Source organism: Citrus sinensis, chromosome 8 (genome assembly GCF_022201045.2).
Source record: "Citrus sinensis cultivar Valencia sweet orange chromosome 8, DVS_A1.0, whole genome shotgun sequence".
NCBI classification, from domain to species: Eukaryota; Viridiplantae; Streptophyta; class Magnoliopsida; order Sapindales; family Rutaceae; genus Citrus; species Citrus sinensis.
The window spans coordinates 3043582-3059075 of NC_068563.1; the positions used below are offsets into that span (position 1 = coordinate 3043582).

General features: G+C 34.5%; 3 protein-coding genes across 3 annotated transcripts; all 3 read left to right on the forward strand.

The window, feature by feature from the left end:
* Positions 1-204: 204 nt before the first annotated feature.
* Positions 205-3513, forward strand: LOC102617894 (pentatricopeptide repeat-containing protein At4g33990). Its single transcript, XM_006487048.4, has 2 exons — positions 205-370; positions 700-3513. The coding sequence occupies exons 1-2, from the start codon at positions 363-365 to the stop codon at positions 3152-3154; spliced, it is 2463 nt and encodes an 820-aa protein (XP_006487111.2). The 5' UTR covers positions 205-362; the 3' UTR covers positions 3155-3513.
* Positions 3514-4846: 1333 nt separating this feature from the next.
* LOC102617610 (uncharacterized) lies at positions 4847-5748 on the forward strand. Its single transcript, XM_006487047.4, has 2 exons — positions 4847-5329; positions 5521-5748. The coding sequence occupies exons 1-2, from the start codon at positions 4957-4959 to the stop codon at positions 5610-5612; spliced, it is 465 nt and encodes a 154-aa protein (XP_006487110.2). The 5' UTR covers positions 4847-4956; the 3' UTR covers positions 5613-5748.
* Positions 5749-10693: 4945 nt separating this feature from the next.
* Positions 10694-14982, forward strand: LOC102617318 (cold-regulated protein 27). Its single transcript, XM_006487046.4, has 5 exons — positions 10694-11013; positions 12260-12409; positions 12504-12792; positions 13990-14096; positions 14226-14982. The coding sequence occupies exons 1-5, from the start codon at positions 10870-10872 to the stop codon at positions 14283-14285; spliced, it is 750 nt and encodes a 249-aa protein (XP_006487109.2). The 5' UTR covers positions 10694-10869; the 3' UTR covers positions 14286-14982.
* The last annotated feature ends 512 nt before the right edge of the window (positions 14983-15494 follow it).

Below are 15494 nucleotides of genomic sequence, written 5' to 3' on the forward strand. Positions count from 1 at the left end.
TATTACTCGATGCACTTGTAAATCGGGTAAATTTAGAAAATGATAAAAGTGCGTTTGGAGAAGCCTTTATTTCAAAGAATGAATCAGATTTGGACGGCTTATATAGGTACACTGCTAAACGCTGTCGTATCAATGCCTTCACATACATCCCGGCCCATCTACTAATCTGGACGGCTTATGGGTAAATTGCTAAACGCTGTCGTATCAAGCCTTTCACACATCCCGGCCCATCTAACAGTTTCTAACAAGCCGTCCACTACTCCACTCTGTAAAACCCTAATCCCCTAAAACCTCCACGCTCAATCTAATCAAATGCGAGCCATTTTATACTGGGTTACTATATCACACTGAAATTTACATGTATGTTCAGGTAGAAATACTCCCTTTTCTCTTTCTATCTCAATTTTTTTAAATGTAAAAAAAAAAAACGCTTTCTGAATGCTGTTGAAGTGCGGGACATAAATGAAATTCACAGCCCTCACTTTGGTATTTTTCATCTTTTCATATTTTCTAAATTGGGGTTTCTCTGTAGAGACTGTAACTATGCAAAAGTTCACATTTTTATGCTTTATTTGTTTATTTATTTAATTTGGGAATTAACTATGTTTGTTTTTCTGTTTGATTATTTGTTAATTGTGCATTGTTGGGCTTTAACTCTTGCTGTATATATTTTTTTTCAATTATTATTTGTATACTTAGATTGGCGCCAAGCTGCAAAGATAGGCGGCTTTGCAAGTTATTGCCATTGCTTCAAGCTCATCGCCCATTGTTTTCAGCAGCTGCTAATTCTTTGCAAATTAGCCCAGATTGTCTTGAAAATGAGAGCAGGGAGATTGATTTCGATGTTCTATTCCAATCCTGCACTAAATTGGATCATGTTAAGCGCCTGCATGCGCTTCTTGTGGTGTCAGGGAAGATCAAGACTGTGTTTAGCTCCACCAAGCTTGTTAATTTTTATGCCAACTTGGGTGATCTCTCATTTTCTCGCTACACGTTTGATCACATCTCTTATAGGAATGTATACACGTGGAATTCGATGATATCTGTTTATGTCCGCTGTGGCCGACTCTCTGAAGCTGTAGACTGTTTCTACCAGTTTACGTTGACTTCTGGCCTTCGACCTGATTTCTATACTTTTCCTCCCGTGTTGAAAGCTTGTAGAAATCTAGTTGATGGGAAGAAGATACATTGCTCGGTTTTAAAGCTGGGATTTGAATGGGATGTTTTTGTGGCTGCTTCCTTGTTACATATGTATTGCCGGTTCGGATTAGCAAACGTTGCTCGTAAGTTATTTGATGATATGCCCGTCCGAGATAGTGGTTCTTGGAATGCAATGATTTCTGGTTACTGTCAAAGTGGCAATGCTGTTGAGGCTTTAGATATTCTTGATGAAATGAGATTGGAAGGAGTTAGCATGGATCCAATTACTGTTGCTAGTATTCTTCCTGTTTGTGCACGGTCAGATAATATTTTAAGCGGGCTGCTAATTCATTTGTATATCGTAAAGCATGGATTGGAATTCAATTTGTTTGTGTCCAATAACTTGATTAACATGTATGCAAAATTTGGTATGATGAGGCATGCACTCAGAGTTTTTGATCAAATGATGGAGAGAGATGTTGTCTCTTGGAACTCAATAATTGCTGCGTATGAGCAAAGTAATGATCCAATTACTGCTCATGGGTTTTTTACCACGATGCAACAAGCTGGAATTCAGCCTGATTTGTTGACATTAGTGAGTTTGACTTCAATTGTTGCTCAATTGAATGATTGTAGAAATAGCAGGTCAGTTCATGGATTTATCATGAGGAGAGGTTGGTTTATGGAAGATGTTATCATTGGAAATGCTGTTGTCGACATGTATGCCAAGTTGGGCATTATAAATTCTGCTTGTGCAGTTTTTGAGGGGCTACCTGTAAAAGATGTGATTTCATGGAATACTTTGATCACTGGCTATGCTCAAAATGGTCTTGCAAGTGAGGCAATTGAAGTATTCCAGATGATGGAAGAGTGCAATGAGATAAACCCAAATCAAGGGACTTATGTAAGCATTCTACCAGCTTATTCCCACGTAGGAGCCTTGCGACAGGGGATTAAGATTCATGCGCGGGTGATTAAGAACTGTCTCTGCTTTGATGTCTTTGTGGCAACTTGCCTTGTTGACATGTATGGAAAATGCGGGAGGATAGATGATGCAATGTCGTTATTCTACCAAGTACCAAGGAGCAGCTCGGTTCCTTGGAATGCCATAATATCCTGTCATGGCATCCACGGGCAGGGTGACAAAGCTTTGAATTTTTTTAGACAAATGCTAGATGAGGGAGTGAGACCAGACCATATAACCTTTGTATCTCTATTAACGGCTTGTAGCCATTCAGGTTTGGTTAGTGAAGGTCAAAGGTACTTCCATATGATGCAAGAAGAATTTGGGATCAAGCCTCATTTGAAGCATTATGGCTGTATGGTAGATTTGTTTGGTAGGGCTGGGCATTTAGGAATGGCTCACAACTTTATACAAAATATGCCAGTACGGCCCGATGCTTCTATCTGGGGTGCTCTTCTTGGTGCTTGCAGAATTCATGGAAATATGGAGTTGGGAGCAGTTGCTTCCGATCGTTTGTTTGAAGTTGATTCGGAGAATGTTGGGTACTATGTTCTGATGTCAAATATTTACGCAAATGTAGGGAAGTGGGAGGGAGTGGATGAAGTGAGATCACTAGCTAGAGACAGAGGATTGAAGAAGACTCCTGGGTGGAGTTCAATTGAAGTAAACAATAAGGTTGATATATTCTACACTGGGAATCGAACCCATCCAAAGTATGAGAAAATATACGATGAGTTGAGGAATTTGACTGCAAAAATGAAGAGCCTTGGTTATGTTCCGGACAAAAGTTTTGTGTTGCAGGATGTTGAAGAAGATGAAAAGGAGCATATCCTCACAAGTCATAGCGAGAGACTGGCAATTGCATTTGGAATCATTAGCTCCCCTCCTAAAAGTCCTATTCAGATATTCAAAAACTTGCGGGTTTGTGGTGATTGCCACAACTGGACTAAATTCATATCACAAATTACTGAGAGGGAGATTATTGTTAGAGATTCAAACCGATTTCATCGCTTCAAAGATGGAATCTGCTCTTGTGGAGATTACTGGTAATTTTGGCCATAAAATAACACAGACCCCGCTGAATGTTGAACTTCGGCAGCATAAAGAATTGATTTGGTCTGTTAAGCACCATGTCTGGATGAATATATTTTATGCTCTTTAGCTGGCACTGCAACTAATGCTCACCAAAGTCAAGCATATTTCTAAAGTAGAGCTGGTCTGAATCAGAAAAAGACCACAAGAAAGAATAGAAAAGATGTTCATATTTCTTGAAAGTTAATGCTGTTTGAGCTGTAATGTTTATGTACCAAGCAGAAATTGGTATTCTTCAAACAGCTGTAATGTTTGTGTACCAAGCGGAAATTGGTATTCTTTACAAAAGTGCATATGAAAACATATCTGTTAACACACTCTTTTTCTCCTCACAAAAAGCGTTTTCAATTAGTCTCTATAATGGTGGCTTCCTGTTACTAAAAAGCTTGTGCAAAACCCTTATTCCTCCAGTGTCATGCCATTATCAATATGCTATAATGCTGCCCTTTTCTGTTTCACCAACTAGTTGGCAGCTCATAAGAAGAATTTTAGATGCTCAGGTGCTTATCTGGAAAAGCAATTATGCACCAACTTTCAATTTAACCCATCATCTACATGTCCCCAACATAGATTATGATTTATAGCACACGTAATAACTTTTGGACTCTCCTCCATCTTCCTCCCGTAATAATTGAGATTTATAACCTGCATTCGAGTGATTTCTCTACTATTAGATTATGTTAATATCTATTTTATTTATTCTTACGAGATCACATTACTCGTTTGGTTTGCGATTAAGGGTTCATTTAGTGTTACCATTGGAGAGTTGAGCTTTCATTGATACTACAATTAGAGAGTTGTAGTCTTTAAAAGCAACTATAAAATGTTAGGTAACCATGGCTTTTAAGGTAATTTTATCCAATAATTATTTACCACTAGAATTGTTTCTACCACATCTCAATATTAAATAAGTAATGATATACTTACTCGCTTTAGATAATTCATTAAGATACTTAATGATGTAGCATCTAATGTGTCGTTTATTGAGTGGGTTGTAAAGATAATAGATTAATAATTGATGATAAAATCAACCAATCTAATACACACAACATTAAAATGATTAACGATACATTAGTGAGTATTACAAATCTAAATTATAATAAATACGAAACAACTCTATTTTTTTATTTCAATCTTTATCGTATAGTGGAAAATCATCTTCTTCTTTTTTTCTCTCTCTAGATCTTTCCATAAAATGATATTAAATAAACCCTGAAATAATGTGAATTTACATAATAATAATAATAATCCATGACAGCTTAAACTGTGCATCATATAATTTTAAATGAATAATTAATAAGTGTTCACTAAATATTTTTAATTACAGTATGTAAGTATTAAAAAATAAAAGTGATAATGACATCACTTACCTACTTATCAGATAATGTCGATTATAACTGGGAATCTATTTAGAAACGGACAGGTTGTTCCAGATAAAACGACGTGGCACAATTTGACTAGTAAACTAGAAATTCAACACACGGGACCCAGAAGAAGGGCCCAGGGGCCACCCTGCCTCACGTTGACCCCACCTGCCAAATCACTCTCCAAAAGAGGCGGGGGAAAAAAAATTAAAAAAAAAAAGTGGAAATTTTCAAAGTAGCCCCTCCCGCTACAGAAGAAAACCCCTTGTATAAATTAAAGAGCCCCCACTAATTGACCAAACAAAACCTCACGCCGTACGCGTCGAGAAATCCCCCAAATCCCCATTTGAGAAAAAAACCCTAGCCTCCACGGCGGCGCAAGGCGGCGGCGGGCTTATGGCGAATCCCAACGCACCACCGACAGCGCTCCCGCTGCCGCGCCCGCTATACAAGCAGCGGTCATGGGCCCCCGACGCCGAGCGGGAGGAGGCGTGGCTGAGACGAAAAGGAAACCATCAAATCCGGCGCCGCCGTAGCCAGAGCGTAACGGACGAGGATCTGCAAGAACTGAAGGGGTCAATCGAGTTAGGGTTCGGGTTCCAGGCCGATTCGCCCGAACTGGATCCGAAGTTGACGGATACCTTGCCCGCTTTAGGGTTTTACTGTGCGGTGAATAAACACTACAACGATCGATTGTCGCGGTGCTCGTCATCGTCGTCGATCTGTTCTGATAACGATTCCGTTAGCTGTAGTTCCATAATCGACCCAGGTAAACTTTTGTTTAATGAAATGATCTAGTGTACGTTATTGCTTAGTTTGTAATTTTGATTCATAGTTCACGAGAGAAATTAATCAAATCATACGACTCTTCGTAGGGGAGTTTATAAAAAAAAAAAATTGTTTTTTTTAGGGACACTTTATAATTGAAACGCGATCTGACGGTCGTTAATTTTGGTGTAGGCGATGGACCGGAGACGGTGAAGATGAGATTGAAGCAGTGGGCGCAGGTGGTTGCTTGTTCTGTTAGACAATTTTCTGGGGAACTAAATTAACTTCTTATTTTTTTAATTTTTTTTTGGTCTTAAAAGAAAAAAATTTAAATGAAATTTGTTGTATACCAAAATTCTGTGATGCTACTGATGTACATGTTGATTATAATTAAATATGACAATTCTTTTTCTTTACAAATAGGACTTCATTTCAGTCGCACCTGCATCATTTTCATTGGTTAGAATTTTGTATGTGTATATATATAATTACATATAAATACACACACTAAAATGTGGATTTTATATAGATTCGATATTATTTATTTATTATTATTATTTTTTTTTTTTTGAAGAGATTTATTATTATTTTTTGTTTATGGGTAAAAGTAATACATTATTCTGTTTTTAGAAACATTCAATTTTGATGTGTCCGGGAAGACAGGGTCGAGTCTTTGAATGGTACAAGTTACGTTATTTAAATCTTGTTGAAGCTTATTAAAAAAAGTAAAAATGCAAAGATTCAGAGAGTACATTTGAGAATTATAACCTATGATTGAGATTAATGTCAGACCTTAAGTTAAACGTTTCTGTTTGGAAGCGAGAGACTAACCAATTGGACTATCTTTTATGACACAAACAACATATTTAATTACGAATGATTACAGATTTTAGATTTTAAAAAAAGGTTATCAAAAGAGTGAATATTAAATTCATAACATATCTAAGTTTTAAATCTTGAAGATTTTTACCATAAGAGTTTTGGAAGTGTCTATGCCAGAAATCTTATTTTTTGTAGGCACAATATTTGTTAAAGTAAGATTCTCTTCGTGAGAGTAACTCTAGATTTTAGTACATAAAGATTCATCTAATTCTTTTTTTTTTTAATTCATAATAACTTTAAGGGGAAACCTTAGGTGCAACTGTGGTACCGTGTCACAGTTGCATCTAGCCGTTGGATGTCAATAGACCCCACCAATCCAACTGCATCCAACGGCTAGATGCAACTGTGGCACGGTGCCACAGTTGTACCGTAGCATGATCCTAACTTTAATACTTTTTATAGGGGTAAAAACTCGTTTAGTTCTTATATTTTAAAGTTAGTACCCGTTTAGTCCTTATATTTTTAAAAATATCTCAAACCATCCCTACAATTAAATTATTGACACTTTTGCCATTATCTTTTGTTCCTTTTAACTTATTTTTATAATATTATCCTATTATAATAATTTTTTAGACATTATTAAAAAGAAAAAAATAACCCTATTATAATAATTTTTTTAGACATTATTAAAAAAAAAAATAAATTACCACTTTAACACCAAAAAATAAAATAAAATAAAATAAAAATATTAATTTTTGTGGAACACACTCTTGAGTTAAAATATTAATTTTTCTAAAAAAATTGATAATGTAATTTTTTACGATATTAATTTTTTAGACATACGTGAGCTTCCACAAAAATTAATATATACCTTTTTGTTTTTATTTTATTTTTGAGTTTAATTTGATAATTTAATTTTTTATTAATATCCAAAAAAGAAACATTATTGTAAAAATGTAATATTGTAAAAGCAAGTTAAAAATAAAAAAAATAATGGCATAAGTGTCAATATTTAGTAGCAGGGACCTTTTGAGGTGTTTTTAAAAATACAGAGACTAAATGGACACTAACCTCCTAATATAGGGACTAAACAAGCTTTTACCCCTTTTTATAGTATAGGGATCTACTTACAGACTGTTGCTCCCATTAGTTTTTTTTGTGTTTGTTATTTTTAAACAAAAATTCATATTTTAAATTTTATTTAATAATATTTACCATCAGCTTAAAAAATGCATAACCTTTGGCATTTAATATAATTCGAAAATTTAATGTCTCTAAAGAAGAAAATGAGTTTGCAGGTGAGAATTAGTATTCGTTTGGGATTGAAGTTAGACAATTCTAACTTTAGAGCACTAAAATGTTTGGTAAACACTAGTTGATGCAGCTTAAAAGTCATGTTGACATTATTTTTCACTTGTATTAGTAAATAATAATTTTAATTTATAATTACTAATATTATTAATTTTTATTTTATAATTATAATTTTTTTCATAACAGTCGTACCTTAAAATATACAACACTTCAATTCTAAACGTAACCTTAACCCTTTTTCCTAACCCCTTTTCCTAATAATAGAGGTGGCTTATCACAATATTGCCCCATTTGCCCGGTGGCAAAATTTACATTGGTTTAAAAGAAGAAAAAAAAAAAAACCCTATTCTTTATTTAATATGCGTGCTATGAGTGAGATATTAAATCATCACGAGTCCTTGTATTAATATGCGCCGATATTAGTGAGATACTGAATCATTATGAGTCAGCAATGAGCCATGAATTCATGCTCCACACCAACAATTCTAGTTATAACGTATGATTCAATTTATCATATGAAATGTCACATCAGCAACGTGCAGCATCAACTACCTTATGCCTCAGAATAATTTCTGCCCAATAGAAAGCTGAATATTAATCATACATTTCTTTTTTGCTTCCCCAATTGTGCTTTGATAATTCCATTTCCAAGAATCTGATTAGACAAATATCTCATTAAAAAAAAACATCAATACTAAAAGGAAAATGTTAAGTGAAGTGAATTAAACCCTAATAAAAAAAAAAGATACTAATAACTCACTTAAAATTACGTACATTATTTTAGATGTATTTTTAAAAAAATAAAAAAATAAAAAGAACAGAAACAACAACGTTGGAAAGGTGTTCTTATCAGAATTTTATTCAAATAGTTGTGCTCTCTCAAAAATTTCTTGCTTTAAAGATTTGGACTGCATGCTTCATTGCTGTATATAACATGCGAGTGAATTGGCACGTGAAATATACCATGACTTGGCTTCATCGTGTGATTAATGTGAATTTAGCACGTGGGAAGGATTGGTTCAATTTCTTGTGTCAGATTCTTTATGGGTAGTATGACACCTCCATGTGACATAGCAGAGACCAGAGACCGATGAACAGACAAGATTTTTCAAACCGAAGTTATTGCCGTCACATGTTTTTTTTTTTTGTATAGGGCCAAGCCAAAATGGCTGTAACAGAAAAAGATCTTTGTCTTCAATCCCAAGAAATGCAAAGAGCCATTCATTAATATGAATAGCTTGTAGGGCGCGAGCCGGTTTTGTGTTGTCGTTTGAAACATTTTTTATAAATAGACAATATTGTACTTATAATGCTACTTTATAAGAACAGTTTGAGTAAAAGTTCATTTAGTCTTTAGGGCTTTGAATTCAATTACTCAGAGTTATGCGGCTTATGCTATTCAGCCATAAAGAGGAAAGAAAGACGGTAGAAACGGCAGTATGTGCTGTGATAGCTATTTAAAAATAATAATAAAACCAACGGTTTGATATTTGAAAGCAGAGAGATTTGCATTTAGTGCCGCCGATGACGACAACAACATTATTGGCGTGGTGGCAATGGCTCTGTTGGCTTTGTGATGCATCAGCGTGGCGATGGGGGCACTGTTGATTGTAAGGTTGTGGCTTTTGTTCCTTTTTTTCAATAAGAGATTGTTAGTTCTGTCGGAAAATGGTCGGTTTTGCGGTTCGGTCATATGATAGGAAACAGTCAGATGAGAAGATAATGTTTGTGATATGCATATATTTCTTCTCTTTTTTGCATCATTTTTTAAGTATTGTTTTAATACTTTTAAACGGCCAAATAAAAGAGAGAGAATGACGCATAAAACGGCAGCACATGTTGCCGTTTCTATTGTCCTTCTTTCTTCTTTTTGGCCATTTAGCATTTTTCTTACTCAAATATGAGTCTGAATTTTAAAATAGATTAGACAAAAACACTATACTTACCCTTGAAAACACGAATTTAATAACAAAGAAAGTAATTATACATAAAAATATTCAAGCAATTTTAAAAAGTATAAAGACTAACGAAATAATTTACCAAAACCTCAAAAGGAAAATTCACCCAGACAATTCTTTAGACTTCTTGTCATAGAGCACAACATGCAAGCAATTGCACTGCTTATATATGCACTTATCTCATACGTTGACTAATAATACAATCACGTGAGAGCACACATGAATAATAAGCAAAACCATTAGCATCCTTTCTTTCCGGATCAATCCAATTTCTATATGTATATGCTCTTACCATCCACACTTGGCAACTTCTCGAAAGTACTGTCATTGAATGGATATCAACTTTACAGAACTACATATTTAAAACGTGCCTTAAATTAGATCAATTGATATTTGAGTGTTTCTTTTTATGATCATTAATATTGCGGATATGCAGTTAATTATGCACAAATAAATAAAACTCTGATTTATTCTTCCTCCTTGAAGCTTGAGTGTTTCTTTGATAGATTATGTTATAGCTAGTTACAATTAATATGCTTTATAAAATAATATGCTTCTATTTGTTGAATAAATAATTAATTAATCAACTTGTATATATATATTTAAAAAAACGTAAATATTTGATAGATTATGTTGTTAAGAGTGGTATGAGTTTCATGAGTAGAATGTATGCATTTAATAAAATATTATTGATAAAAATATTGTGATGATGTTGTATATAATGAACAAAATACTAAACATGAGATTAGATTATCTATAATTTTCTTAATAATCAAAATTTATAAAGTAAGAAAAAAAAATAACTAACTTAGACTTTCATGAACTCGGTAATCTAATATAAAATTAGATAATTGTGACATATAAGCTTTGTATTTGGTGATGACCTATTTGATGCAAATTTTTAAAAAAGGGACCTATTAAGCAAATATAAAACAATCAGCGGGCACTGACGTTATTATCCCAATCCTGAAACCGCCCACCAAAAATCACTTAAACAAACAATTCCACGCGGCAACCACAGAGCGTGCCTTCACGTCCCCAACTCACCGCAACGAACATTCCGCAATCCGAAGCGCTTTTGCTGATCTGTTGGTTCAAATGATATGAAAGGAGATATTTGAACAAAAAGAGAGAAAAAATATCTGGCTGACAAAAGACGAAGATATTATCAGCCTAGGATGACGTGGCAACCCGCTGACGTAACCGACACGTGTAAAAAGCGTCGCCATGTGGAGCCTTTATTGGCTCTCAGCCCCACCGCCTTTCTCTCCTTCTCATTCTCTCTACTTAATTTTCGCGACGATATTTTTGCATTTTGCTGCCTTTCAAAATCATTTTTGATATTTTTTACTTTTCGCCCGATCAAAACGATAAGAAGAAGAAGAAGAAGAAGAAGAAGAAAATATCTGGAGAGAAATTAAAAATAAAAGAAGAAGAAGAAGAAGAACGAATGAGAGAGAACAGTTTACGGATTATTCCATCACCGGATCAAGAGACAATGGATAGAATTTGCGGGACTGAGTTGGCTCGGACTGACTCGGAATCCTCTGCTGTCACAGTTGAAAGCTCGCATCTTAACGGAAATGCAACGCCGGTAATTTTTATTTTTTATTAATTATCTTATCTTTTGGCTTTTTTGATATTTTATAGTTCCTGTGTTGGATATTTTATAGTTCTTGTGTTGGATATTTTTAGGTTGCTTGCATGTTTAGAAATTTAATTTTTATGTTAATTTTATGATTTTGAGTTAGGTTTTGAAGTACTGTTTCGAAATTGAGTGATGATATTTTTCTTTTTAAAGTTAATTTAATTAATTACATGACTAGATATTAGATTATTGCTGCTTCGTTTTTATTGGCGCCAGTTAGCTGCTGATTTTTAGAATCAACGTTTAATGGATTCTTTTAGTGTTGTTATTTTTTTTTTTTAAATAATAATAATTAAGCCTTTCGATGGAGTTGCACGGCTTTTTGCTTTGATCTTTCACATATTAGATTGAGACAAAGCTTCATGTGATTCTTTGTGATGTTTACTTAGAAGGCTCCAATCCTGCAATATATAAAGGACATATAATCTTACCTCTCGTTGAAAGTTTTTGGGGGTGAGATCTCTTTCCTTTAGGTTATTGCAAAATGTCCACCTATTCTGAGTAGGCACAGGTCAAGCAAGTGGTTTGCTTGGTTCTTTTAGATGTTGTTTGTTTCTTGCGGCTTTTTTTTTTTTTTTTCCCCTTTTATGTGGGAACAAAATTTTGGGTATTATGCAATTCTGAACTCGAGAAGATCTTTAAAATTTGCCCCTTGTTTTCCCTTTATCACAGCTGGATTCACCACGTCATGTTAAGCTAGTTGATCTTTCTTCAACTGATTATTAGAGATTGTTGGTGCATATTCTCGACGTCGCACTTTCAAATTAATTCCCTTTTTCCTACTTCTAAGTGATTTTTGAATTTAGAATTGTAGTTTATCTTGGACATTTACTGGGAGAATGGTGATTATTACTTGGAAAGTGACAAGAATGGGCAAGCAGTAAAACATATCGGGGGTGTTTTGGTACTGCCCAAATTCGCATTTCCTTCATCTGCTGTTTGTTTCTCTTGGTTGTGAGGACATTTGATTGGTGCCCTTTTTTTTTTTTATTGCCTTGGGAATTTTGATGTTATGACGGTATCTCTACATGTTGTATTTTAAGAACCACTTGCTTTTTTCTTGTAATCATTAAGGCTGTTGTGGCCTGCAAATTCTATAAAAGTTGACACTTCAATTGTTATAAACATGTTTCATTGCAATTCTATTGTAATTAAACTTTCCTTTCACCTCTTTTTGTCACTTTTATTGCAGGGCCAATCTGCAGAGTGGACGAATGAAAAGCACAATTCTTATCTTGACTGTTTAGAAGCATCATTTGTTGAGCAGTTGCATAAGTTGCATGATTCTGCTTCCATGTGTTTGGTTGGATGCCACTCAGCCAAGACTCCTTCATCCGGCCAGGTAAGGGCCTTATCTGTTAGATATCTCCATCTTTTTGTGTGTGCTTTCAGTTTAAATACTTCAAACTAACTTTTTTCTTAATTATTTTTTTCAGTTAATGGTTCTACGAGATGGCTGCTGGCAGAAGATTAAATCTAAAGGGAATAAATGTTTGTATGATAATGCTGCTGTTAATTCTCATGCAGTGCTAGAAAATCCACGGATACGCCGTTTTACCTCTGTAGGCAAACACCAGACCGCAACATCACTTCATCCCCAGAAGCTTGATTTGCCTTATGATGAGGGATTCTATTTCAGGGAGGATAAAGATTTCTCTTGTGGACCAGCTGGAACTTCGCAGCGGCACCTTGATTGCCTCCATAATTCAGTTGGAAGCACTGGAGGTAACTCTGGCTATTTTTTCATCAAGTAGAATTTCTACCATGTTTGCTGTTTCCACTTACCTTCAACATTTGTATGCTTTGAGTTCTTACAATACCCATTAAGACCCACATGCTTCTCCTTCTTGTAAGGTTTTTTTGTTGGTTTACTAAATGACTTGGATATGTGGATTCGTCAAATTATGAAAATTAGGAAGAGAGTTTGAGGGAATGAGAGAGAGGATTGAAGGGAGGAATCTGACATAAGGGAGGCAAAAGAAAAGACCAAACAAGAGTAGGATTTATAATGAGTAAAATGGGATACTGGAGACTGAACAATTCTTCAGCAATGTACTTCCAATTAAAATTTGGCTTATATTTACCCTAGACGCATAAAAAGTCCATTAACCTAGCGAGTAGCGATCCAATCTAGAATTAAGTAAAATTACCTTAAATACATTTTAAAAGTAGGCCTATGTGCATGAACTAGTTTTTATCGAAATTTTCTATGCAAAAGAGTCAATAGTAGAAACAAATACATCTTCCCCAGAATAGAATTCTAACAAATGAAACGGCTTGGCAAATATTCAACTTTCTTTTATCTATTTTTTTCTTATCTGCTTTTTAATCCAAATAGACAGTTGATTTTGCAGTGGAATGTTGACTGTGATTGACAAAATAATAAGTGTCAATTAACTCTGTCATTAACCAGAGTAGAAAGCTGTTGTATTGATAGTTTATTAACTTTTGCCAAACGTGACTGGTAGATTTATAAATGGTGTGCGAAAGATAACTTAACTAAATAAAGAAGAAAATATAAATTATTTACTTGAAATATTTGATGATTTTTGTTACCCCTTGAGCACTAAATATTGTGCTGAAACAATGAACCATTAATACTTTTAAGAGAAATTAAGCCACTTCGCAACCGGATCTATATGGTTACCTTTATCTTATTTCTGTCTATAAGCAGCTTTCTTTGAATCATACCCTTCTGAGAGATGAATATGAACCAAGTTACCATGCAGCTTTGCAATCGATGGTTCTAATTTCAAGCATATTCAACACTAGACACCTTTTAAAGTGCTTCTGCTAGACTCAAGAATCTGTCATTGCTCCATATATCTTCTTTTTGCTAGCTGTGTATGTGTAATTTTTGTTGATGCTTTAGTCATTACTACTTGTTTCTCATCTTCTGACCTTATTTCTGAACTGTTGCAGAGGGTTCAGATCAGAATTTTGTTGGTGAAGACCAAGTAGATAGCTCAAGCTTTAGGCCAATGGCAAAAAGGTTGAAAACGGCTGCAGCTGATGCACGCGATGATCAAGTAATTTGTAGAGCCTTTTTTTTTTTTTTTGTCAGTTGGTTTTTGATACCCTTAAATTTAATTCTCACATGATTGTGGTGAATGTTCATTTTGTGAGATTTTCATGTTCATTATTTACATGCCATTCAGGTTGTGCCGTTTGAGAAGCGTCATACTCCTAATGTTTCAACCATCAACCAAGCTTCCTAATGTTCACGAGTTATTTTCAGAACATCCTGAGAGCTTTGCCTCTCCGAGATCTGATTACTTTTTGAGAGGAAGCTGAGTTGCAATGCTTTACTGAAGTTCTAAACATAATCTTTTACAAGTATACACCACCAGAAAGAAGATTTAAGTAATCACTTTAATAGTTTTCTCCAAGTGCCTAGCTGAAGAAACATCAAGATAAGTGCCTCGAGACAGTATTGGTGGTGATATTTGCTTGGGCACTTTTTTTTTTTTTTTTTTTTGGGGGGGGGGGGGGGGGGGGGGTGCTACCAGAAGACTTTTGACACAGAATCAAGTCAGAAGAAAATAAATTTACGTCTGCCTCAGAACTTGCTGGTGTCTACTATGTATGCCATAGGTAAGATTTAGAGTAGTTGCAATCGATGGTAAGAGCCTAGTTAGCAGCAAGCATGCAATTCGAGTGAAAGAGTATTTTTTATATTCATGTTCTTCCATCCCATTGTTGTATTTTGAATGCATTGTACATAGAAATATGGACGTTTTAATGCATTGTACATAGAAGTATGGAAGTCTTCATAGATGTAGAGGACCAGAAACTCAAATTTGTATGCTATGTAGCTAATGAGCTATAAGCAATTACTTTTCTCTTTTTTTCCTTTTCTTTTTACAGTGATTTTTATGACGGTATTATTTTTTAATCTACAAGTAATGCTTCCCATATTGGATCTGTTTCTGCTCAAAGACATTCTTCAATCAAAAGCCTTATCTCATGATTGATTCGTTTCTTTTGGATCATTATTTGTACTTGTACCAGCCAATTAATTGCCAGATCAATATAACCAACCCGGTTGGCTATAATTGCCCACCAACTCCAAAAGTTAGCCTAAGCTATATCTCCTTTCTATGGCCTTGATTTGAAGTTAATCTTTTTTCGTCTTTGTATTATTGGTTTTGTCCAGAAACAGAGCATAAAGCACTACTCCTTTGCTTAGGGATTTTCAAGCAATGATGATTTTATAAATTTTAGTTAAAATCACATTAGTATATTGTAATTGGGTGAAATCGATATGTATGTGAACTATAAGCAGTCCTGTTTGTCCAAGAACAAGAATGGACATTAATTTTTGTTTTTTAAAATATATTTAAACTATCAAAATTCCAAGAACATATAATTATAAGGATATTTTTAATTCATATACAATGAAACAAAAAGGTCGTCGATAATTAAGA